Source organism: Hibiscus syriacus, unplaced genomic scaffold (assembly GCF_006381635.1).
Source record: "Hibiscus syriacus cultivar Baekdansim isolate YM2019G1 unplaced genomic scaffold, ASM638163v2 tig00110332_pilon, whole genome shotgun sequence".
In the NCBI taxonomy this organism is placed as follows: domain Eukaryota; kingdom Viridiplantae; phylum Streptophyta; class Magnoliopsida; order Malvales; family Malvaceae; genus Hibiscus; species Hibiscus syriacus.
In genome coordinates, this window is record NW_024062688.1 from 4,727,923 (window position 1) to 4,747,311 (window position 19,389).

A 19,389-nucleotide genomic window follows, 5' to 3' on the forward strand; every position below is an offset into this window, starting at 1 on the left:
GTGTTTGTTTCTTCTTTCTTAACCATTGGTTGGGTTATTGTAACACTTTTCGAAGAATCCTTGTTGTAAGAGTTTGCATTATTGACTTCGTTCTCTTTTTTCCGGTACATAGGTCTTTTGGAACTAGACCCCACTTTTCAAGACATTTTCAATGAGTTCTCCAGAAATGACCAAATCTGCAAATTTTTTGGTTGCATTCCCCATTAGATGACTTAAATAAGGAGCTTTTAACGTATAGACAAACATTACTGTGGCCTCTTTTTCTGATAGAGGTAGCTGAACTTGGGCTGCTGTGTCACGCCATCTCTGAGCATACTGTCTGAATGTTTCGTTATTCTTTTTCTCCAAATTTTGGAGAGTCCATCTATCAGGGACCATGTCTGTTACGTGGCGGTACTGCTCTAGATATGCCTTAGCCAGATCCTTCCAGGATCTAATGTTGGCTTTGGTCAATTGAGTATACCATTTTAAGGCTGGTCCTGTCAAACTATCTTGAAAGCAGTGAATTAACAATTTCGTCTTTCACATATCCTGCCATTCTGCGATAAAACATAGTAATGTGGGATGAAGGGCATGTGGTACCGTCATATCTATCAAATTTGGGAACTTTGAACTTGATGGGGAGGATTATGTCTGGAACCAAACTCAACTCACTAGCGTCAAACCCATAGAATGATTCAGTTATTTCCACGGATTTCATTCGTTCTTCTAAGCTCCTGATCTGTCTGGTCAATTCTTCATTTACTTTTTCTTTCTCATTCAACTCATTCAAATCTGGGATTAGATGCTCAGTATTAAAATCCCCTATTTTCACATCTGATATAAGTGAATTTTTGCTTGAAGATGCAGGATCCACTTGTCGATTTTCATGTGGTTTGGCTTCTTGAAATGCTGATGTGCGGGCATTGATTTGTATAGGTGTAGTACCAGAGTGATAAATTGGTTCTGGTGGGAAACCTAGAGGATACATATGTTCTTGGTCGAAAGATACAGGATTTTCATGTATTTTTCCAATGATAGCCTGCTTTTTAAACATGTCTTCTATTTTCTGCATCATGTTGTCTTGTGAGTTTGCAATACTGGCTTCAATTTTCTCTAGCTTTATTCTCATCTCTTCTTGTTCTTTATTATGTTGTTCCTCAATACGTTGTATTTTATCCTCCATAATTTTCTTAGTAGCTTGTCTAGTACTGTAATGATGTTGTATTTCTCTTTTGGCCAGAATAACTACGATTGAAAATTCTTTTGATATTATTTTTTCAAATTTTAATTAATGAATGTTATCTTAAAAATTATACATAAAGAAAATAATGCAATGAATAATGAATGTATGCAAAATGCATGTATGCAAAAGGGATTGATCCAAAAAGTTCACTGTCATAGAACAACTTTCATCGGCATACAAAAGTTTCTTTATAATAGTTCATAACTACAGATAAGGCGTAGCTTTCCTATTAAGCTCTATAATTTCTTTCATTAGCCATGACATCTTCTTTCCGAACTTAGAAACTGGATCAACGTGATGCTCAATTATTTTTGCTTCAACAGCTAGCTCCCTAACATATCTAGCAACTTCGCTCATTTGTACCATGGCCTCGAATACCATATTTCTTCTTTCTTCACTTCTTTCTACATAGAAATCAGTCGATTTTTGCCATTGTTCATTAGTTCCTTCGAGAGTTTGCTATAACTCAGTGATTCTGACTTGACAATTATGCATAGTTTTTTCAAGATCTCTAATGCGTCTTCAGAGTGAAGCACTCTCCTCATTACTTTCTTTAAGATCACTAGGTCCTAGACGAACCTTTTCTTGAAATAATGACTCTTTAAGTTGCAAAATGTAAGCATTAAACTCTGAGTTTTTATTTTTAGACTGGTCCAGATCTTCTTCAAGTTTTGTTCGTGCTTCTTGCGTCCTTTGATTAAGCTTTTGGATTTGAACATTCTTGTTTCTGCATCTTTGCATCCAATTGCTAGCCACTTCTTGCTCTACCTCAATTTTGGTGTTGAAATTTTTCCTTTCCAGCTCCCATTTTCCTTTTTCAACATCGAACTCTTCAATCCTTTGGCCCCTAACTTCAAGTTCGGCAATCAGATGGTTTATTTCAGATTCAAATCCCTTGAACATGGTATTTTTCTCAACTTCAAATTTATCAAGCATGTCATTCTTCATTTCTTCTAAATCTTTGGCTTGATCCCTTTCTCTTTGCATTTCATTTATGATCTCGCGGTGTTCAGCTTTATGTTTTATAATTCGTTCTCTTCTTTCAACCTCAAAATCTTCCATTTTCTGCTTTCCTTTCTCAAGGCTTTTGAGTAGACGGCTATTATTTCCTTTCAGATCTTCAACTCGACTTTTCTCGATGTTCAATTCTCTGGCCATCTGTACTGTTGATCGGCTCGGTCCTGATGCTTTCCGGGATTTATATAGCTCCTGGTAATTTTTCTTTAACGTTCTGAATTCACCATCAACTTTTTCTTTGTTTTCTCTCAACATTGCATATTGTGATGAATGAAAGTCAATGTCAACACCCAACATAGCTTTATCTCGTCTCATTTGCTCTAATTCTCTTGACCAACCTTCTCTTTCTGCTTCAAACTCAGCTCTCAGGATTTCAATCTCTGATGGAACCACCTTAATGCGATCTTCCATAGAGATATCCTCATTTTGGTCTGGTAGAGGGATATTTTCATTTTTCCTGACAGATCTCCATTCCTCATAATCAGGAGTTAACATTTCTTTTGCTACTTTAGCTCGGATACAAAATGTTGTTTTCCAAGCTGTAAAGGCCTCCATGATATTTCTTTTATAATTTTTGCTGTGGAATGCGAACTCAGACGAATGTAATCCAGTAGTGACAGGTACAAATTGACGACCTTCATATGTCTTATGACCAGAAGTGGTGCATATCCGATTTCTCCCCACAATCCGAGCAGCATTACCCAGTTGTAATCACCACATTTGTAAAAGAATTCCCTTTGGATTTGCCACGGGGCTCGCCAAACAATGTCATCGCTTTGCAGATTTCGAAAGGCATTAATCCACATATCTTTCGTAATTTCTTTCGGCCATTCTTGCTCCAGAAATTCTTTCAATGGTGAGTAGTCCGTATTAAAGCGCCGGTATGAAACCTTTTTTGTCCTCCAAAAATGGCTACGGTTCCAGACATATAACAATTGGGTACACCCTGAGAATCGTCCACCTCCTAGCTTTCTACAAGCGTTTAACGATCTGAAAGTCTCTGCTAGAATTACAGAAGCAGGATTAACCCTTTTTGGTAGCTGCTCAAACAAATCTACTACTGCAACTTCAATATATCCCAATACTTTTGGGAAGATGACCATACCATACATACCCAGAGCAAAGAGATCGAATCGTACTTTATCATCTGGATGACTCTGAATAAGTTCTTTAATGTTGGTCCAAGCAATGTCTTCGCTTTCGCCCTTTTGTTTTGTACGGGATACCACCCATTCCTCTCGTACTCCGTCAATCTTTGCTAATTTAACTCGAAAAGGTTGAGTTTTAATTGACCTTGAATAAATTCGATTCTCCAAAGCCCCTTCTATATTTAGCAAAGTTGTGTACTCTTCAATAGTAGGAACCAAGTCCTCCTTATTGAGAGTGAAGCAATTGTACCCTGGATTCCAGAATTGAATTAGTGCTCTAAGTAAGTCATCATCAACTTCGACATAGAGCAAATATGGGATGTCCCCGTAAGTCTGATAAAACTGCAACTTTTTGTTTGAGTCCCAACTCTCCCAAATGCTCGCAAATCTTGTATCATTTCTTTTTAGCGAAACTGGAGCATAGCTGGCTAACCGATACATAGTCATCCTGCAGACTGTCTCCCCCTTGTCTTTGTAATCCTCAGCCCACTGTACTTCTGAGTTTAGAATTATTTGATTTGAACACTTTTTATCCATGGATGAAGGTTTTCCAATGAGACAATTACACGAGGATCAATGCCTTTTAGCTGTATGATGCTATGCAAAAAGAAGAAATAAAGAACACAAAAAAAATGAATTAGTTTACATAATAAAGGAAAAAAATAATTTAACAATAATGTCTACCTAAATATCTTTATTTAAACATGCTTTCTTCATACTTTAAATAATTTAAATTCACATGCAATTATTCAGTAAGAAAATAAATTAAAAGGAAAGTTAGAAATCATTTCTGTGTGTACACTATTTTGGACAAAAATTTTGGCATGGCTTCAGATCGGAAGAGTTCTAGGGTTTATATATGCAGGGTTTCAGATCTAAGAATAAAGGTACCCGAATTGTCCTTGTTAGTGCCCCCTTGGGCTGCTAACCCTCAATCCTAGTCCATCACAGACTAAAGTGGACCGAGTTCAATTCGAGGGGATACACTTCTCTATGCCTGACACAGAGAATAAATTCTCATGAAGACATAGAGTATATGAACCCCGAAAGCTACTTGCTAGGTCTGACACGGAGAATAAATTCTCACGAAGACGTCGCTTTCACTCCCACTTAAAAGGGACAAACAATAGAGCTTTATGTATGCAATGCAAGTGTTGTGTGTGAGGAGAATGTTTCAAACCTCTGACAGAAAAATAATAATGAAATAAAATACTTGCAAATAAAATGAAATATATATAATACTATGAAATATAAGTATATATAAAAATTTGAAAGAAAAGAATTATAAATTAAATATATGAATTTTTAATTTATAATTAATAGAGACAATTTATAATTGATTTTAAAAGCTTGACTTTCCCCAGCGGAGTCGCCAAGCTGTCGTAACCGGTTTTCGCCCAGGCACGAATTTTTTACTTGACGGGAAAAGTGATGTGAATAAATGGTTTTTTAAAATAATTTGGGAGTCGCCATCGGCCTTTTGGGCCAGGTAGGTCGAATACCTAAAAAAATTGTCTTTTAAAAGAGTTTTTAAGAAAACATCAGTTAAAAGATAAATTGATATGCGTTTTAACCAAAAATTCATTTTTTTTATAAATAAAAAGGGATTCGTGGTCGATTACGTTTAGGGAATGATTAGCACCCCTACAACGCCCAAAATTGGTACTTTATTAATTATAATTGTCTCTATTATTAGAAATTAAAAATTTAAAGATATATTTAATAATCCTATTATTTAGAAGTTATAATTATATAAAAATGTATTTATAAATATATAAAAAAATAAATTTATTTATTTAAAAATATCATAAAAGGACTTCTAGGTGCCTTAAGACAGCTCTTTTCTTTGATATTAAAAAAATAAATAAATAATTAAAACATTTTTTAAAAAATAGGATATTTATTTATTTAAAATATTTAGAACATGGACATCCAATTGTTTTAAGACTGTCTTTTCTTAATATTGAAAAATAAATAAATATTAAAACATGATTAAAATAATTTATATAATAATAATTAATATTTAAATTAAAATATAACTAAACAATGACTAAAATAAATAAAAAATAAAACTATAATGTTAAAATATAAAAAAAAGTAAAAAACTTGTAGTAAAATAAATGAAGATATTAAAATTAATGACTAAATTAAAATATATTATATTAAATACCCAATTTGTAATGTTATGAAATATAATAACTAATAGTGTAATTTAACCTTAATTATTTATTCAGGGCTAAAATATAATAAAATAAAAAAATAAAATAAAAAAATAATTTAAAAATAAAAGATAAAACTTGTAGTTAAAATAAATGAAGATATTAAAATTAATGACTAAATTAAAATATATTAATATAAATACCCTAATTTGTAATGTTATGAAATATAATAACTAATAGTGTAATTTAACCTTAATTATTTATTCAGGGCTAAAATATAATAAAATAATATTGGAAGACAAAATTAAAATATCCAGAAAAATAATTCTAGTGACTAAATTGAAAAGATTACAAACTTGGATGACTGCGCGTATGGTTTGGCCATGCGCGAAATTACAGGTATACCTCTCCCAAAACGACGTCGTTTGGGAATGGGTATTTATACCCGAATATGGCTGGCCCTACGGGCCATTCTCTCATTTCTTCCTTTCTCTCTTCTCTCTCTAAATGAGAGAGTTATAAAACTCTCTCGCTTCTCTCTAAAACAGAGAGAAGAGGCACCGGCCGGCAGCCGTTCACCGGTGTTGACCCCGCCACCGCATTCGGTGGCCGGAAAAAAAAAAATTTACACCAAAATATAGATCGGACCGTCCTATTGACAGTTTCGATGACCGTTTCTCTTAAAAAGCTCCCGATCGGAGCAAATCTACGAAAATACCTTCGGGTTTTCTTAGGCCTTTGGTGATGTTTGGAGGCTCGTGTGAACTCCGGCGACGGCGGGGCTTTGTTAGTAAGTATCCCTCGTATTTTCCTTGCTATTACGGTTGCTGAGTTGCTCTCTGTATCTTCTCTTTTTTTTTTGCTTTCTGTTTTTCTCTTGGGTTGCTGTCGTGTTCCTTTGTTTGCAGATGGTCGATGGCTTTTATAGCCATCGACGGTGTGGCTCTCGGACTAGTTAATAAGGTGGTTGTTTAGTGAGTCACCGGATTTCCAGTGGTGACTCACTGTAGAGCGACGTGTGCGGCTGGAAGGGCTCTTCTGGAAGCCTTTGGTGGACGTCGTGGCAGCAGCTGAAACAGAGTGAACTGGCGGCAAAAGCAACGACGGCCGTGTGGCCCTAGGGTGATGATACCCTAGGGTTTTGTCTGGAGCCATCTAGGTCGTTGGATCAAATCAGATCCAACGGTGGAAAGAGAGAGGCGGCTGGATGAAGATGTTGAAACCCTAGTTAGGTTTAGGGTTTCCATTGGGCTATTGTAACTGGGCCGGTTATTGTTGGGTCTGTAAATGGGCCGGTCCAGTCTGGATTGGGCCTGTAATAATATTTATTAATAATAATAATAATAATAATAATAATAATATAAATAATATTCAAATGAAAAAAAATGAGTATCTTCAACTTATATTTCTATCAATTTGGTCATAATTTAAAACAATTCAATAAATCTAACCCTTTATGTTTAAGAATTCTATCAATTTAATATTTATTCTTCTCTTAAATTATTCATTCTTCAAATATAAAGAAATTGAAAACATAATTAGATTATTTTTAAATATTTTTAATATAATAGAATTATATTATTTTTTTAGAATGTATTAATTACTATTTGTTAAAACATAATTAGAAAAAAGGCAACCTAATTTTTTTCACATTAATTAATATCCAAATTACGTCAAAAAAATTTAAGGCTGAGTGACTATCTTTTTTAAACTTATAGATTTTCGAGTACCTTTTTTAGAAACGCTATGAAATTGAGGGGCAATTGATATATTAAGCTATCTAATTCACCTAAGGTCCAGGAGGTAAATTCGGCCATCGAAGCCTCCAAAGAAAAAAAATGTCAAACGATTCGCGAACTCAGTCTATAGCTTTCGGGTTACCTTGGCCGGAAATCAACGACGGCATATTCTACAACGACGTCGTTCCGTTTTCCGATTCCGGTCATTCCAAAACTTAATTTATTATTCTCCTTTTATTTTTCGTTCAAGTTAATGTGATAATTGTTAACTGAATATTTTAACTCCTTTTTTTATGTATATGTTTATAGGGCATACTTTAGTAGAATTTTACTCAAGGAAGTACAAACATTCAGCTCCTTTACAAGGGTAATTGTTTTAATTCCTTATAAATTATATCAAAATTTCAATTTCTTCGTCGGTTTCTTTTTGTTTATAAGATTCAAGTGACACAATTGTAATCTATGTTCTATATTGCTCATACTTTTTATTTTTCTTGAAGTACTCATTTCCAACACATGTTTTGACGTGAATTTGAAGATAATGGTGTGACCGACGGGGATTCCTTCGTCATGCCGTCTATCCTCCAAGAACAAGATTTGTGATACAATTGACTTAAATAAAATCATTTCTTAATGATAACGACTAATTAATTTTTTTAATTCCAGTTATTAAAATGTAAGCCACTAAAAAGTCAATAAACATTAGTATGATTTACTATTTTTCTATATTTTCATGTGATGATGACGTGGTATAATTTTAAATTATCAACTTTAAAAATTAAATTTTTTATTTTTATTTATTTAAACGAACTGATATATTTATTATTATTTATTAAATTTTAGGTTTAAATGCACAATTGTCCCCTAAAGTATATCACTTGTACCGAGTTACATAAGGATAAATTACATATTTAGTTATTCAACTATTTTTACGATTTTATTTTGGTAACTTCATTATTATTTTTTTCAAAATCATCACTAAACTTAAGTTTTTATTCCGTTTTAATCATCCAATTCGATTTAATTTATTTTCTAAATTTATAATATATAATAATTTATTTATATCATATATTTTTTACTGAATTTAATTTATAATAATAAATAGTATTATAATGTAAATCATATTTGTTAATGGTTCCTCCTGAAGGATATGTGGAAGAAGAGGGGAATAATAATAGAGAGGATGAAGCTAGGGTTTCCGGTAATGCTACGGTCCAGATTGGTTTCGTTGAAGAAGATATTGTTCAAAACAATAACCCTATATTTCCAGAAGCGGCTAAGGACAAGAGAAAGAAGCCAAGAACTATCAAAACAAGTGGAGAAATTGAAAGCCAAAGGATGACTCACATAGCTGCGGAAAGAAGCTGAAATTTACCCATCTCAAGAAGGTTCGTAAACTGATCCCTATACTTTTGTTTTCTTTTTATTTCTAGTATAATCTTGCTTCCCCCTCTTTAAACAGAAACTTTTAGCCATCAATTTGTATTATTTAAAATGTAACACCCAAAATTAGCCTCAATTTGAAAACCCTAAAATTTGAGAAAATTATTTAAATTCCTAATTTTAGTTTGGTAACCTAATTGAAAATATGTAAAGTTTGGATCCAAATTCGTAAACTATATGAGGTTTAAGTACCAATTCTGAAATTTGACTATTTTTTGTTAGAGGAGGATTTTAACTCTGTTCTATTTCATCAACGTCGCTATTCTTCTTTTATTTTTTTCCCCTTCTCTGCTTTAAACCATTCAGGCCGCCGCTGCTTCTTCTTCATGTTACCACCGTCGATTGCTACCGAGGTGAGTTGTCAGTTGTAGTTGGGCGGCCCTTTTCACGGCCATTGTCATCGTCGTTCCTTTAAAATTTATTAAGCAATACCCACTTAACAAAATATTGTATATATGTTTCCGTTAAAAGATTATGCTGAAAATTTGTTTGTTTGTTTGATAAAATTTCTGATTTTTTTTTTTAAATTCTTAATTTTCACTTTAGTTCTTTTGATTTATTTATGGGTTTAGACATATTTTAATTAGAAATATATGTTTATTCAATATGTGAAACAGGGTAATTTGAGATTAGGTGAATAAAAGAAATTTGTTTTTATTTTTAATTATTTGGGTTTTTATGGGAATCTATGAAGGAAAAGTTTCCAATTTGAATTTGTTTCAGTTCATGAGATTTTTTGGTTCTTGTTGAACTTAAAATTGATATTGTTGCCTTGAAACTGGACTTGAATTTGGAAAAGCTTGGTATGTATATTGTGTTAGATATAAATTATAGTATTATTTAAACTCAAGGGTGAGCGTCGGATATGAGAATTTATCATACACGAGTTTACTCAGTTTCTTGAAAAGGAGCTTTTCTGTATAGTTGGAAGATTATGTTCGAGTCCTCGTTTCCATGCTCGAAATATATGTCGATGAATGTGTCAGACAACTATTTTAGGAAAAACGAAGAGGCCGGGTAACATTGGATATAAATGTTGAAAGGGTAGTGACAAGTTTAGGATTTAGGTGGATTTTCAATCTTTTCTTCGAATGGTTGATTCATTTTTTGGCTATCTAAACTGAATAGATGAGTAAGAATAGTTGGCAACTTGGCATTATATTGAAGCTGACATTTGTATACAGTTTGTTTCTTGATTTGCTGAAAATGACATCCTTTGAGGGACATACGGCTGAGCCTCGGAAAACAAGTAATCCGACTGCTGACACTGCAAAGGTTCAGAGTGTATCATCATCATCATCATTCCGGAGGTGGGCTTCCAATGATTTCATTGACCGTGTTTGGGGCAGTTGGTCTCGGTCATCTCTTGCAAGGCAGGTTTGTTCTGGTACCTGGATCTCTAATGATAGCTTTTTTTGCGACTCGATTTTCCAAACCACTTTGACAGATGAGACCTATCTTCCATCTAGGTGTGAACATATCTGCTGCGCAGAGAACAGCAGATGTCATGTTAACTTTAAGGGGAAAACTTGTTATGCTGTTGATTATTGGCTCAATTCTGTGTATGTTGTATTTCTTATGATTGGAGTCAGACCTATAGTATTATGCCGTCGGTTTCAATGGTGGTATTTGTTTGTTAACTTGTAAAGTCGGTGGGAAAAAATCCGATGTCTTCGTATAATTGGAAATAGAAGGCTGTTTAATAGGTCTCCTTCGCACTGTACATATTTACACATGCGCAGACGTACATATCTTAACACGGTTTTAAGGTAGATAACCAAATTAGTATTTAAATGATATGATTCTTGTTTGGTTCATTATCCATTAGAGTCTTAACTGTAAGGTTCAAGCTCATCATATATTATGGTTTACTAGTTGGTTTGGTTATGAGCGTTGGTAGAGTTAGATGACATTTTGTCTTATTTTCTGGCAGCATTAGGTTAGATGAAAATTCAGTTGCTCGACCAACATAGGTGGAAGGTGCCAATGCTTAAACGGAAGAGTATTTATTGCTGCTGTATTTTCGTCTTGCTAGAGTTCACATGAAAACTCACGGTTTACATCCGTGGTTGATGCTCCACTTGAGAACTGCTGAATATTTGGACTTATATTTTCAATTATTGTTGCAACGCCTCTAATCTATAGTGTAATTGTCTTCTAAAATTTAATATTATTTCGTAGTTCAGCAAGGATATTGCAAAGGTGAAAGACGATCAAGAATGGGAAATCATCGAGACGAAGAAAGCATTATCAAGAACAGGACCCATCGATGCATATAAGCCAAAAAAGATTTCATTAGAGGAAGAAGTAAAGGTAGATGAGATTTTTTGTTTCAATGTTATTCAAATTCGGGGGTGTGTCAGATAGATCTCCATACCCTTGTTTAAATATGCATCGAGCACAAATATCAGATACAGTCACTTTGAAAAACAACCCGAAGAGTCCTCGTAACTTGCCTTTTCTTTTATTTTGTAGGCTTTGCGACAGAAGGTTGATATAAACAACTATGACTACAAAAGAATTCCTAAGCCAAACGAAGGCAACTCGGGCTAGCATTTTGTGCTCTCAAACCAAAAGGTTTCTTTCATAGTTGGTACAAACATTAGGATATTGGTTTTTATTTCTTTTCAGCTGCATCTCGATAAATATTTGAGTTTAATGTGAATCTGCTACGAGTCGAATCTGTTGCTTATGTTGTTTGTTGAAAAATTTTAGAACACAGTTTTGGTTAGTTAAGATTCATGTCTGTAGTAAATGGTTGTGTATTCCATTTGAGAATTTTCACAACATTCGTTTTTATGGCGGACGGGTAACTTCTTTTACTGCAGCTGTTGATAGAATGTGTATTCAGTACCGTATTTATATTAGTTGGACCGATTCGTGTGGGTTGTATTCTTCAAGTTTCATTCTATCAAAATTTGATGTCTTTTTGGTCATTTTGGCTGGCTTGTCTCCGTCTACTTCTGTCACTGTATAATTGGATTGGATTGTTTGATGAATGTAAATTTTTGAAGATAATATAATTTTATATATAAAAAATGAAAAGCGTCGAAAGTATTTTATGTTAAATAAAACGTATATACTTTATATATTTAATATTTATCTTCAATTATTTTAATTTTAGATTATAAATATGATTAAAATGTTAAATCATTATGATTATTAGTTTTTGTTAAATTAATTTTTAATACGTTATGAAACAAATTATTTGATTTGATTTGATTTGATAATTTTAGACGAAATTCGATCATTCCATACAAAGATAATATTAAAAGAAATAATTGAAGTACAATACAAATGAGACACGATCACACAAAGAATTGTAATATGGGGTGTTACAAATTATAAGCACGAGTTAATTAAAATAGCATTCCTTTAAATAAACTTATAATAATTATCGTTATTTTATATGAAAATGCACACTAACTGAAATTTATCAATACATTAAATTGATTAACCTAATTTTTTAAAAAAAATTAAACATAATTATTGAAGAATAAAAGAATAATTATATATATACGTGTAAAAGCACATGCCAAATAAACTAGTTTATCGGATCATAAAAATTTTTTTTTTTTCAATCTTATTTTAGTAATCAAATATATGGGAAAAAGTTAAAAAAAAAACTTCTAAAACTGAACATTTTCTGCCCAAAAAAAAATTCCTCCAATTTTCACTCAGAACCACATGTATTTTTACACAAAAAAACCTTCATGTGAGCCTATTTAAACCCTCTATCATATATTACATTAAAACCCCAGTGAAAAAAATTTAATTTTAATTAAAAAGGGAGATGGTTATTAAGAAAAATATGAGAATAATGATGATATTTTGCATAATATTAATGGCAGAAATGTGTTCAAGCCAAGAGCTTGGTCCATGCATGAAGAATTGCATGCCTTTCTGCTTGGAAGAGAAAGATGCAACCGAAAGTGCATGCTCGGCAGAGTGTGAAAAGCATTGCCAGGAGACTAAAGGCAAAAAGGGTGCACTTGATCTTCAATGGACACTTAATTGATCTATTTCTTTCTAATTATTTTTAGATATACTCGTCACAACAATTTTAGATATACATATTATATGATTGTTTTATAAAATAAATGAGAATGTCATATTCATGTATCTTTTAAATTTATAAATTTGTTCAAATATTTTTTAAATATTTATGAGTTTGGATTTTGTTTCAGATATATAATCATATTTGAACTTAACTAATTCATAAAATAATATATGAATATTGGGTCTTAAAATATGCATATTAAATGCCCAAATCCAAATTTTAAAATCCATAGAAGCTTATATAAATTGCGTTTATTCATAAACAAATATTTGTTGAATGATATATATTAATGATTTTAGTTTTCTTATTAATTTACACATCTTTCTTCTTGATGTGCAATATATTTATTTTTCTATGCATGTTCCACTGACTATAACATTAATTGAACTAAATTTAATCAGTATCTATATTCAATATTCCAAGCTGTATAGATAAATAAAAAGGCTAAAGAAAGGATTGTATTAGTTATAAATCAAGAAGATTATTTCTTACTTTTTCAAATTAGTTTATTGTATGTTTATTTTGATCAAAGGATAAGCCTTTATTGCTGATTGTATAAGTGATGATGATGATGGTTCAAATATAAAAAATAAACATAAAATAGAATATGAAGATTTAAACATGTTTATTTATTTATCGGATTATAAAATTTTATTTTAAAATCTAATTTTTTATTGAAAAGGGAAAAAAATTTAAAATTAAATGTTTTCACCTAAATCTCTATTTTTCTTATTTTTTTCATTAAAGACTTTATCAAACTATTACAAAATAAAATAATTATTGAATTTATCAAATTTTACAAAATGAACTTTAAAATTATCAAAGTTTATCATTATTTTATAACATGCAGTGACAATTTTGTAATAATTCATTAAGTTTAATGATCATTCAATATCTTTCAAAATTTTGAGACCAAAAAATTATTTCAATGTGATTTTTTTTAATTAATCTAGGATAAGTACAAGACAATATATGTTTAAATATAACTCTCAACCTCTTGATATTGAATGCTCACACCCCTGACATTCATGATACTCAAACTCGGATCCTCAAGAAATAACAACAATTCATTTAACACCGAGACTACTTAATTTTTTTTCAACGTGATTTAATGATCATTTATGTACTTCATCTAAAATTGCATTCCATGTTACCCAAACTCAGAGCATGTATTGAGTACAAGTATGTGCCTGATGTTCATATGTATGAGAAGTGATGCTCCCATATCCATGTTTGAATTTAAGTTGGACTACCGAGCATTATCTCGAACACCTATGTCTAAAATATGAACACGTCTATGTCCGATACACACATCCGAGTCTAAATGACGTAAGTGTCGGACACGAGTGCCGGACATATTTTAAAGAAAATGAAAAATCCGAGTAACATAAGATTGCAGTAACATTGCAACATGAAAAAGACTCAATATTGCAGATTCAAGTGCTCAACAAACATGAAACATAAACCTCTTACCCGCCACTTATAGGAGGAATGATGGCCAATTCGTCCTTGTCTTTAACAACAGCTGACTCGGTTGTAAATTCTTCATTGAGAGCAAGAACAATGCAGTGACGGATCTCATCCAAGTTCGGAAACTTCGCGACAAGCTTGTTTAGACAATCTTGTGTAGTACTACCGGATGAAACCTCAACCCGGTTATATACCGATATTTAGCGAAGAACAACACCTTTATCTGAACGGATGGCGTGGCTGTAGGAAGATTATCTTCCTTGGTTTTCACCTCCATCATGTTAACAAATGGAAAGCAACATTGGAATTATCACAAATCAAACAAACTGGTACTGCAAAAAAGAATCGATTTTAAACCACATTCGGGAAAGGGGAAATTTGAATCGGATCATAGACCTCATAGACCGACTACTGAGCCAGATACTCAAGTTCAGCATGAAATATCTACTAGTAACCTTGATTCATGTAATACCAGAACAGGACTACAACTACATGAATCAGATGAACACTACAGCTCAAAGATTCAAATTAACACGCCAACAAAAAAAGAAGATTTTAAGATCGTTATTTCCCATGATTTCGGATTCTCTATATCAAATCTTGTTCTTTGAGCATGGATCATATACCCAACAATTTATATAAATGCTCGAGCACAACATTAACACTAGAACAGAAATTACAAGTACATGGACCAGATGAAGCATAAAAGATCAGAAATTTGAATTAACAGGTTGAAAGGAAGAGAGTAACAAGCAGTAGAATCGAAAACAGAAAATCAAATTATAGCAGAGTACGAGACAACACAGAGCGAGTCAAAAATTCAAAATCCCATGACTCAAAAGTATAAATTAATCTTCAAATTAAGTTAAGGGTTTCCAAATTTTACCTTTACCTAATTTCCGGGTCTGTGGGAAACTTGAATGGAAGAGAGAGCTGGGATCAGCCACATGAGGAGTAGAGGTGTAAATGATTCGAGCTTGAACGAATAAAATTATGTTCGTGTTTGTTTGTTTATTTTTAAAGGTGTCCGGGTTCGTTTAATTTTTTAATATCACGTTTGTGTTCATTTATTTATTTTGAAAGGTGTTCGTATTCGTTCATTTAACGTTCGCGAACATGTTTGTTTAAATATTTGTGAACGTGTTCGTTTAGCGTTCCTTTAACGTTTGTAAATATATTTGTTTATCGTTCGTTTAATGTTCGAGAACATGTTCAAAAATGTTACCAAACAAATAAAAAAACCAAAAACAAATTAAATAAAATCACCTAAAAACTTATATAACACCCACATAACAAACACAATCTTAAAACATATTAGCAGTATTTAAAAGTATCTATAAACATTTTCATATTAGAACAACTACCAACATCATATTTTAAAACATACTTGAAAATAAAATAGAGCAATCAAATCGGGCAGAATAGACTGCCGTAACAAATGAATCAATCCAATAGAACGATAAAATCATACAACATCAGAAAACCCTAGATACATCACCTCAAGAAGCAAAAACACGAACAACAAGTAACAACAACTCAACAAAACACGATTGTCACATAGTGAACAACACAATCAAACCAATATAAAAAAGTAACAGGCACAACCAAAAAACACTCTTAAAATGTTAAATCACCTATAGAATCTAAGGGATAGAACCAAACATCAAGAATGAGAAGATAAAAATATAACGACTTGAAAATATCAAATATTAAATTGTGTTGACAAATACAATCAAATTGGTGCAAGAAAATTAAATACCTTTGAAATTCTTCAAAATTATAACTTTAAAGTAAAAAAAAATCTCTTTAACTTCTTTGTTCTACATAAAAAACTAAATTAAACGATCAAATTAAAGAATATATCAAATATTAAATAAAAAGAATAAATACTTAAAAATTACTTACTTTATATTTCTTTTTCAACCCATAAAAGTTTTGATACCAACTAGAACCACAAAATAACATTTGACCTATATAAGTTCCTAAAGATGAACGATATGCATCAATCACTTTACCACTAGCACTAAAAGCATATTCTGAGGCAACTGTGATAATAGGAATAGACAAGATTTCACAAGCCATCTTTGATAAAATTCAAAACTTGAAGTTATTAGCCTTCCACCACTCTAAGACATCTCATTATATTTTTCCTTACAAATGAACACTCCAAAGACTCAGGCTCCTCAAGGGTTGGATTTTCATGGGTAGTATCTCGTGCATTGGAAATTTTATTTCCTTTAGTGCTATCGGTAATGAAGAACCGGTACATGAATAATGATCTTGTTTTGAGTTATAAGATATACCTAAAAAAAAAAAAATTAAATCAGTATTAATGGACAACACTACATATAATAAATAAGCTCTATAAAAACAATAATGCATATTGCTTAAACAAGACAAAAGAGAATAGTATACCACAAATAAAAATCTGAAAATGTTTCCCCTAAACACTTTGCGGTGTCTCCAGACCCCATTTTTAGAAAGATTGTTAGAAAGAGTAAGATCTTATAGGAGGGTACATATTACTGACATATGGGAAAAAAGAAAAGAGAGCTCTTTTACATACCTTTGGAAAATAAAAATTGATTTTTTGTGACGACTGATGAAGTTTAGCAATAAAATATATCAGGTGATGCAAGTATGAATATCAAGAACCCTGTGAATCGCATGATGCAAAAAAAAAAAAAACAGATTACAAATTACATATTACAATCAATCTAAGCCACTAGATTTTCTGTGATGAGTTCAATAATGGAAATTGTGTTGGGAAAACCATATTTTAGATTGGAATCCAGATTTTGGATATATGAAATATATAGCATAACTCTCATAGGATAAACAGTCTCTTTCGCTCCTATTAAAGAAAGGCCTTCTGAAATAAATTTTAACCGATTAATAATTTTTTATCTAAATAAAAAGAATAAATCACTGATTATCGATTAGTTTCTCCAATTTTAAGTTTGATTTGAAATATGATAAAACTACTAAAACTTAATTAAGTTTCATTCACATTAAAAAAACACTCAATAATCTATTCTAACACTAGTTCGAACTCAGGCTAAAACTAGAACCGTAACTTAAGAGTTTCAAGCGAACCCAAATAACTCGTAAGTACGATTCGTAAAGGTAATGGATAAAGAATCATGTATTTAATTTAGTACGACCCTTCACTAATATTTAAAATATAAAAAATTAAACGAGCTTCTAAACAAGTTTATAAACGAGTTTGTTCTTGAACATAAAAAATAACTTATAAACGAGCTCTTAATGAGTTTTTTTTGTGAACATAAACGAACCGAACGTACCTATGTTCGTGTTCGTTTGTTTATTAAATGAATATAAAAAATTTATTCATACTCGTTTATTTAATTTAATAAATGAATGTTATACAAACAATTCATCAAATGCTATGTTCATTTACACCCTTACGGAGGAGGAGGATAAAATATAGGGTTTTCTTAATGATATTTATTTCTTTTCTTTAATATTTTTGTACTTAGTTATAGTTGATATGATAAAATACATTCATGACCGCTTAATTATCATATTCTATTTTGACTATTATTATTTTTAAATTTTTCAATCAAGCCACTTAATTTTTTAAATAATGTTAATTAAATTTTATTGTTAAAATTTAACAAAATACCTAATGTATAAGTAAAAAAATCTGATATAATTACATCTTTAATCTTCATTATTTACGTATTATAATAATAAAACATTAAAATAAATTAGTTATATAAAATAGAGAATAATTAAAAAATTAAAATAAATTAGTTGTATAAAATATAGAATTAAAAATAAAGAGATTAAGAAATATTAAACTCAGCTAATTTATACGAAAAGATCAAATAATAATAATAATAATAATAATAATAATTTTAAATATTTTTTATGTAAAATATTTGTATTTATCGGAGATATGATGAGATTTTTTTAATAATAAAATAGATTATCGAATAGATTGTGGTCGACTTGTTCATTAAGTAAAACTCAATTGGAAAAAGCTCGACACTACAAAAATCAAATTGTAATATTATAAAATAAATTTAAAAAATTCAAATAAAGTTTGAGTTATAAAATTAAATTCGAATAACTTAAAATTTTAAATAATTAAAAAATTAATTTTAAAGTTTGAGTAAAATATTTAAACTTAAAATGATATATGTATATGATATATAAAAATATTTATATATCGTATATAGTTATAAAAAATCATTTTGTCGCAACCGTCTTTCGGTTTGGCCCCGAGAATTGGGCTTCGACTTAGGGAAATTGATTGGAGTCGCCACCGATTATTTATTTTAAAAAAAAAATAGGTTAATCGGATACCTTATATCTTACCTGATCTGCGTCTTACCAAAGATATGTCGGATTCGGGAGTCGGTTACAGTCAAGGAAGGGTTAGCACCCTTGAACTGCCCTTTCGGTACTGTGTAATTTCCAGTTGTCTTTGATTAAGAAAATTATAAGTTTAAATTCAAAGGTAAAATAAGATCCCAGTTACTTACTACTGATTGATGAAAATTCCCTTAAGATTAAGGCTGTTAGACTTATATTGAGATACAGATCGAATTAGGAGAAAAAGACATGTAACTATGAGAGCAACAAAAACAGAAAAGAAGATAATAACGTTAGTAGACTGAAAATAGAACAGAATAAATTAAATGGTAATATGAGTGGATATTTAACAAAGAGGAATAAGATTAAATATAAAAAATAAAAATAAAAAAAAACAAGAACAAAACAAGAATAAAAACACGGCGAAGACAAATTAAAAAAAAAAAAAAAGATGGCGTTATATATACATAAATAAGTATTCTTAAAAGAGACAAAATAAAAACAAATAATATACATATATGAGTAGAACAAAGGAATAATAATGTAATGACTATAATATACATATATATATATATATATATATATATATATATGAAAATAAAAGATAAAATATGTAAAATAATAATTTGTAAAAATAAAAAATAAACAAATAAAATGATATTACATAATAATAATATTAATATTGAAAATAATAATAATAGTAATGGTAAAAAAATAAAAGAAAATGGTAAATATTCGTATGGGATCAGATTGAAATAAATCCAAATCAGGGGACAAATTCAGAAAA

At 30.9% G+C, this 19,389-nt stretch overlaps 1 protein-coding gene and 1 pseudogene across 1 annotated transcript; one reads left to right on the plus strand and one right to left on the minus strand.

Annotated features, from left to right (window-relative positions):
- Nucleotides 1-9,941: 9,941 nt before the first annotated feature.
- LOC120119293 lies at nucleotides 9,942-11,299 on the plus strand (the record flags this gene model as incomplete). Its single annotated transcript, XM_039139115.1, has 3 exons — nucleotides 9,942-10,108; nucleotides 10,918-11,044; nucleotides 11,207-11,299. Coding segments are annotated over 3 exons (372 nt in total), but the record flags the coding sequence as incomplete, so codon positions are not given.
- A 2,923-nt stretch (nucleotides 11,300-14,222) lies between these two features.
- Nucleotides 14,223-15,214, minus strand: LOC120119195 (annotated as a pseudogene).
- Between the last annotated feature and the right edge of the window lie 4,175 nt (nucleotides 15,215-19,389).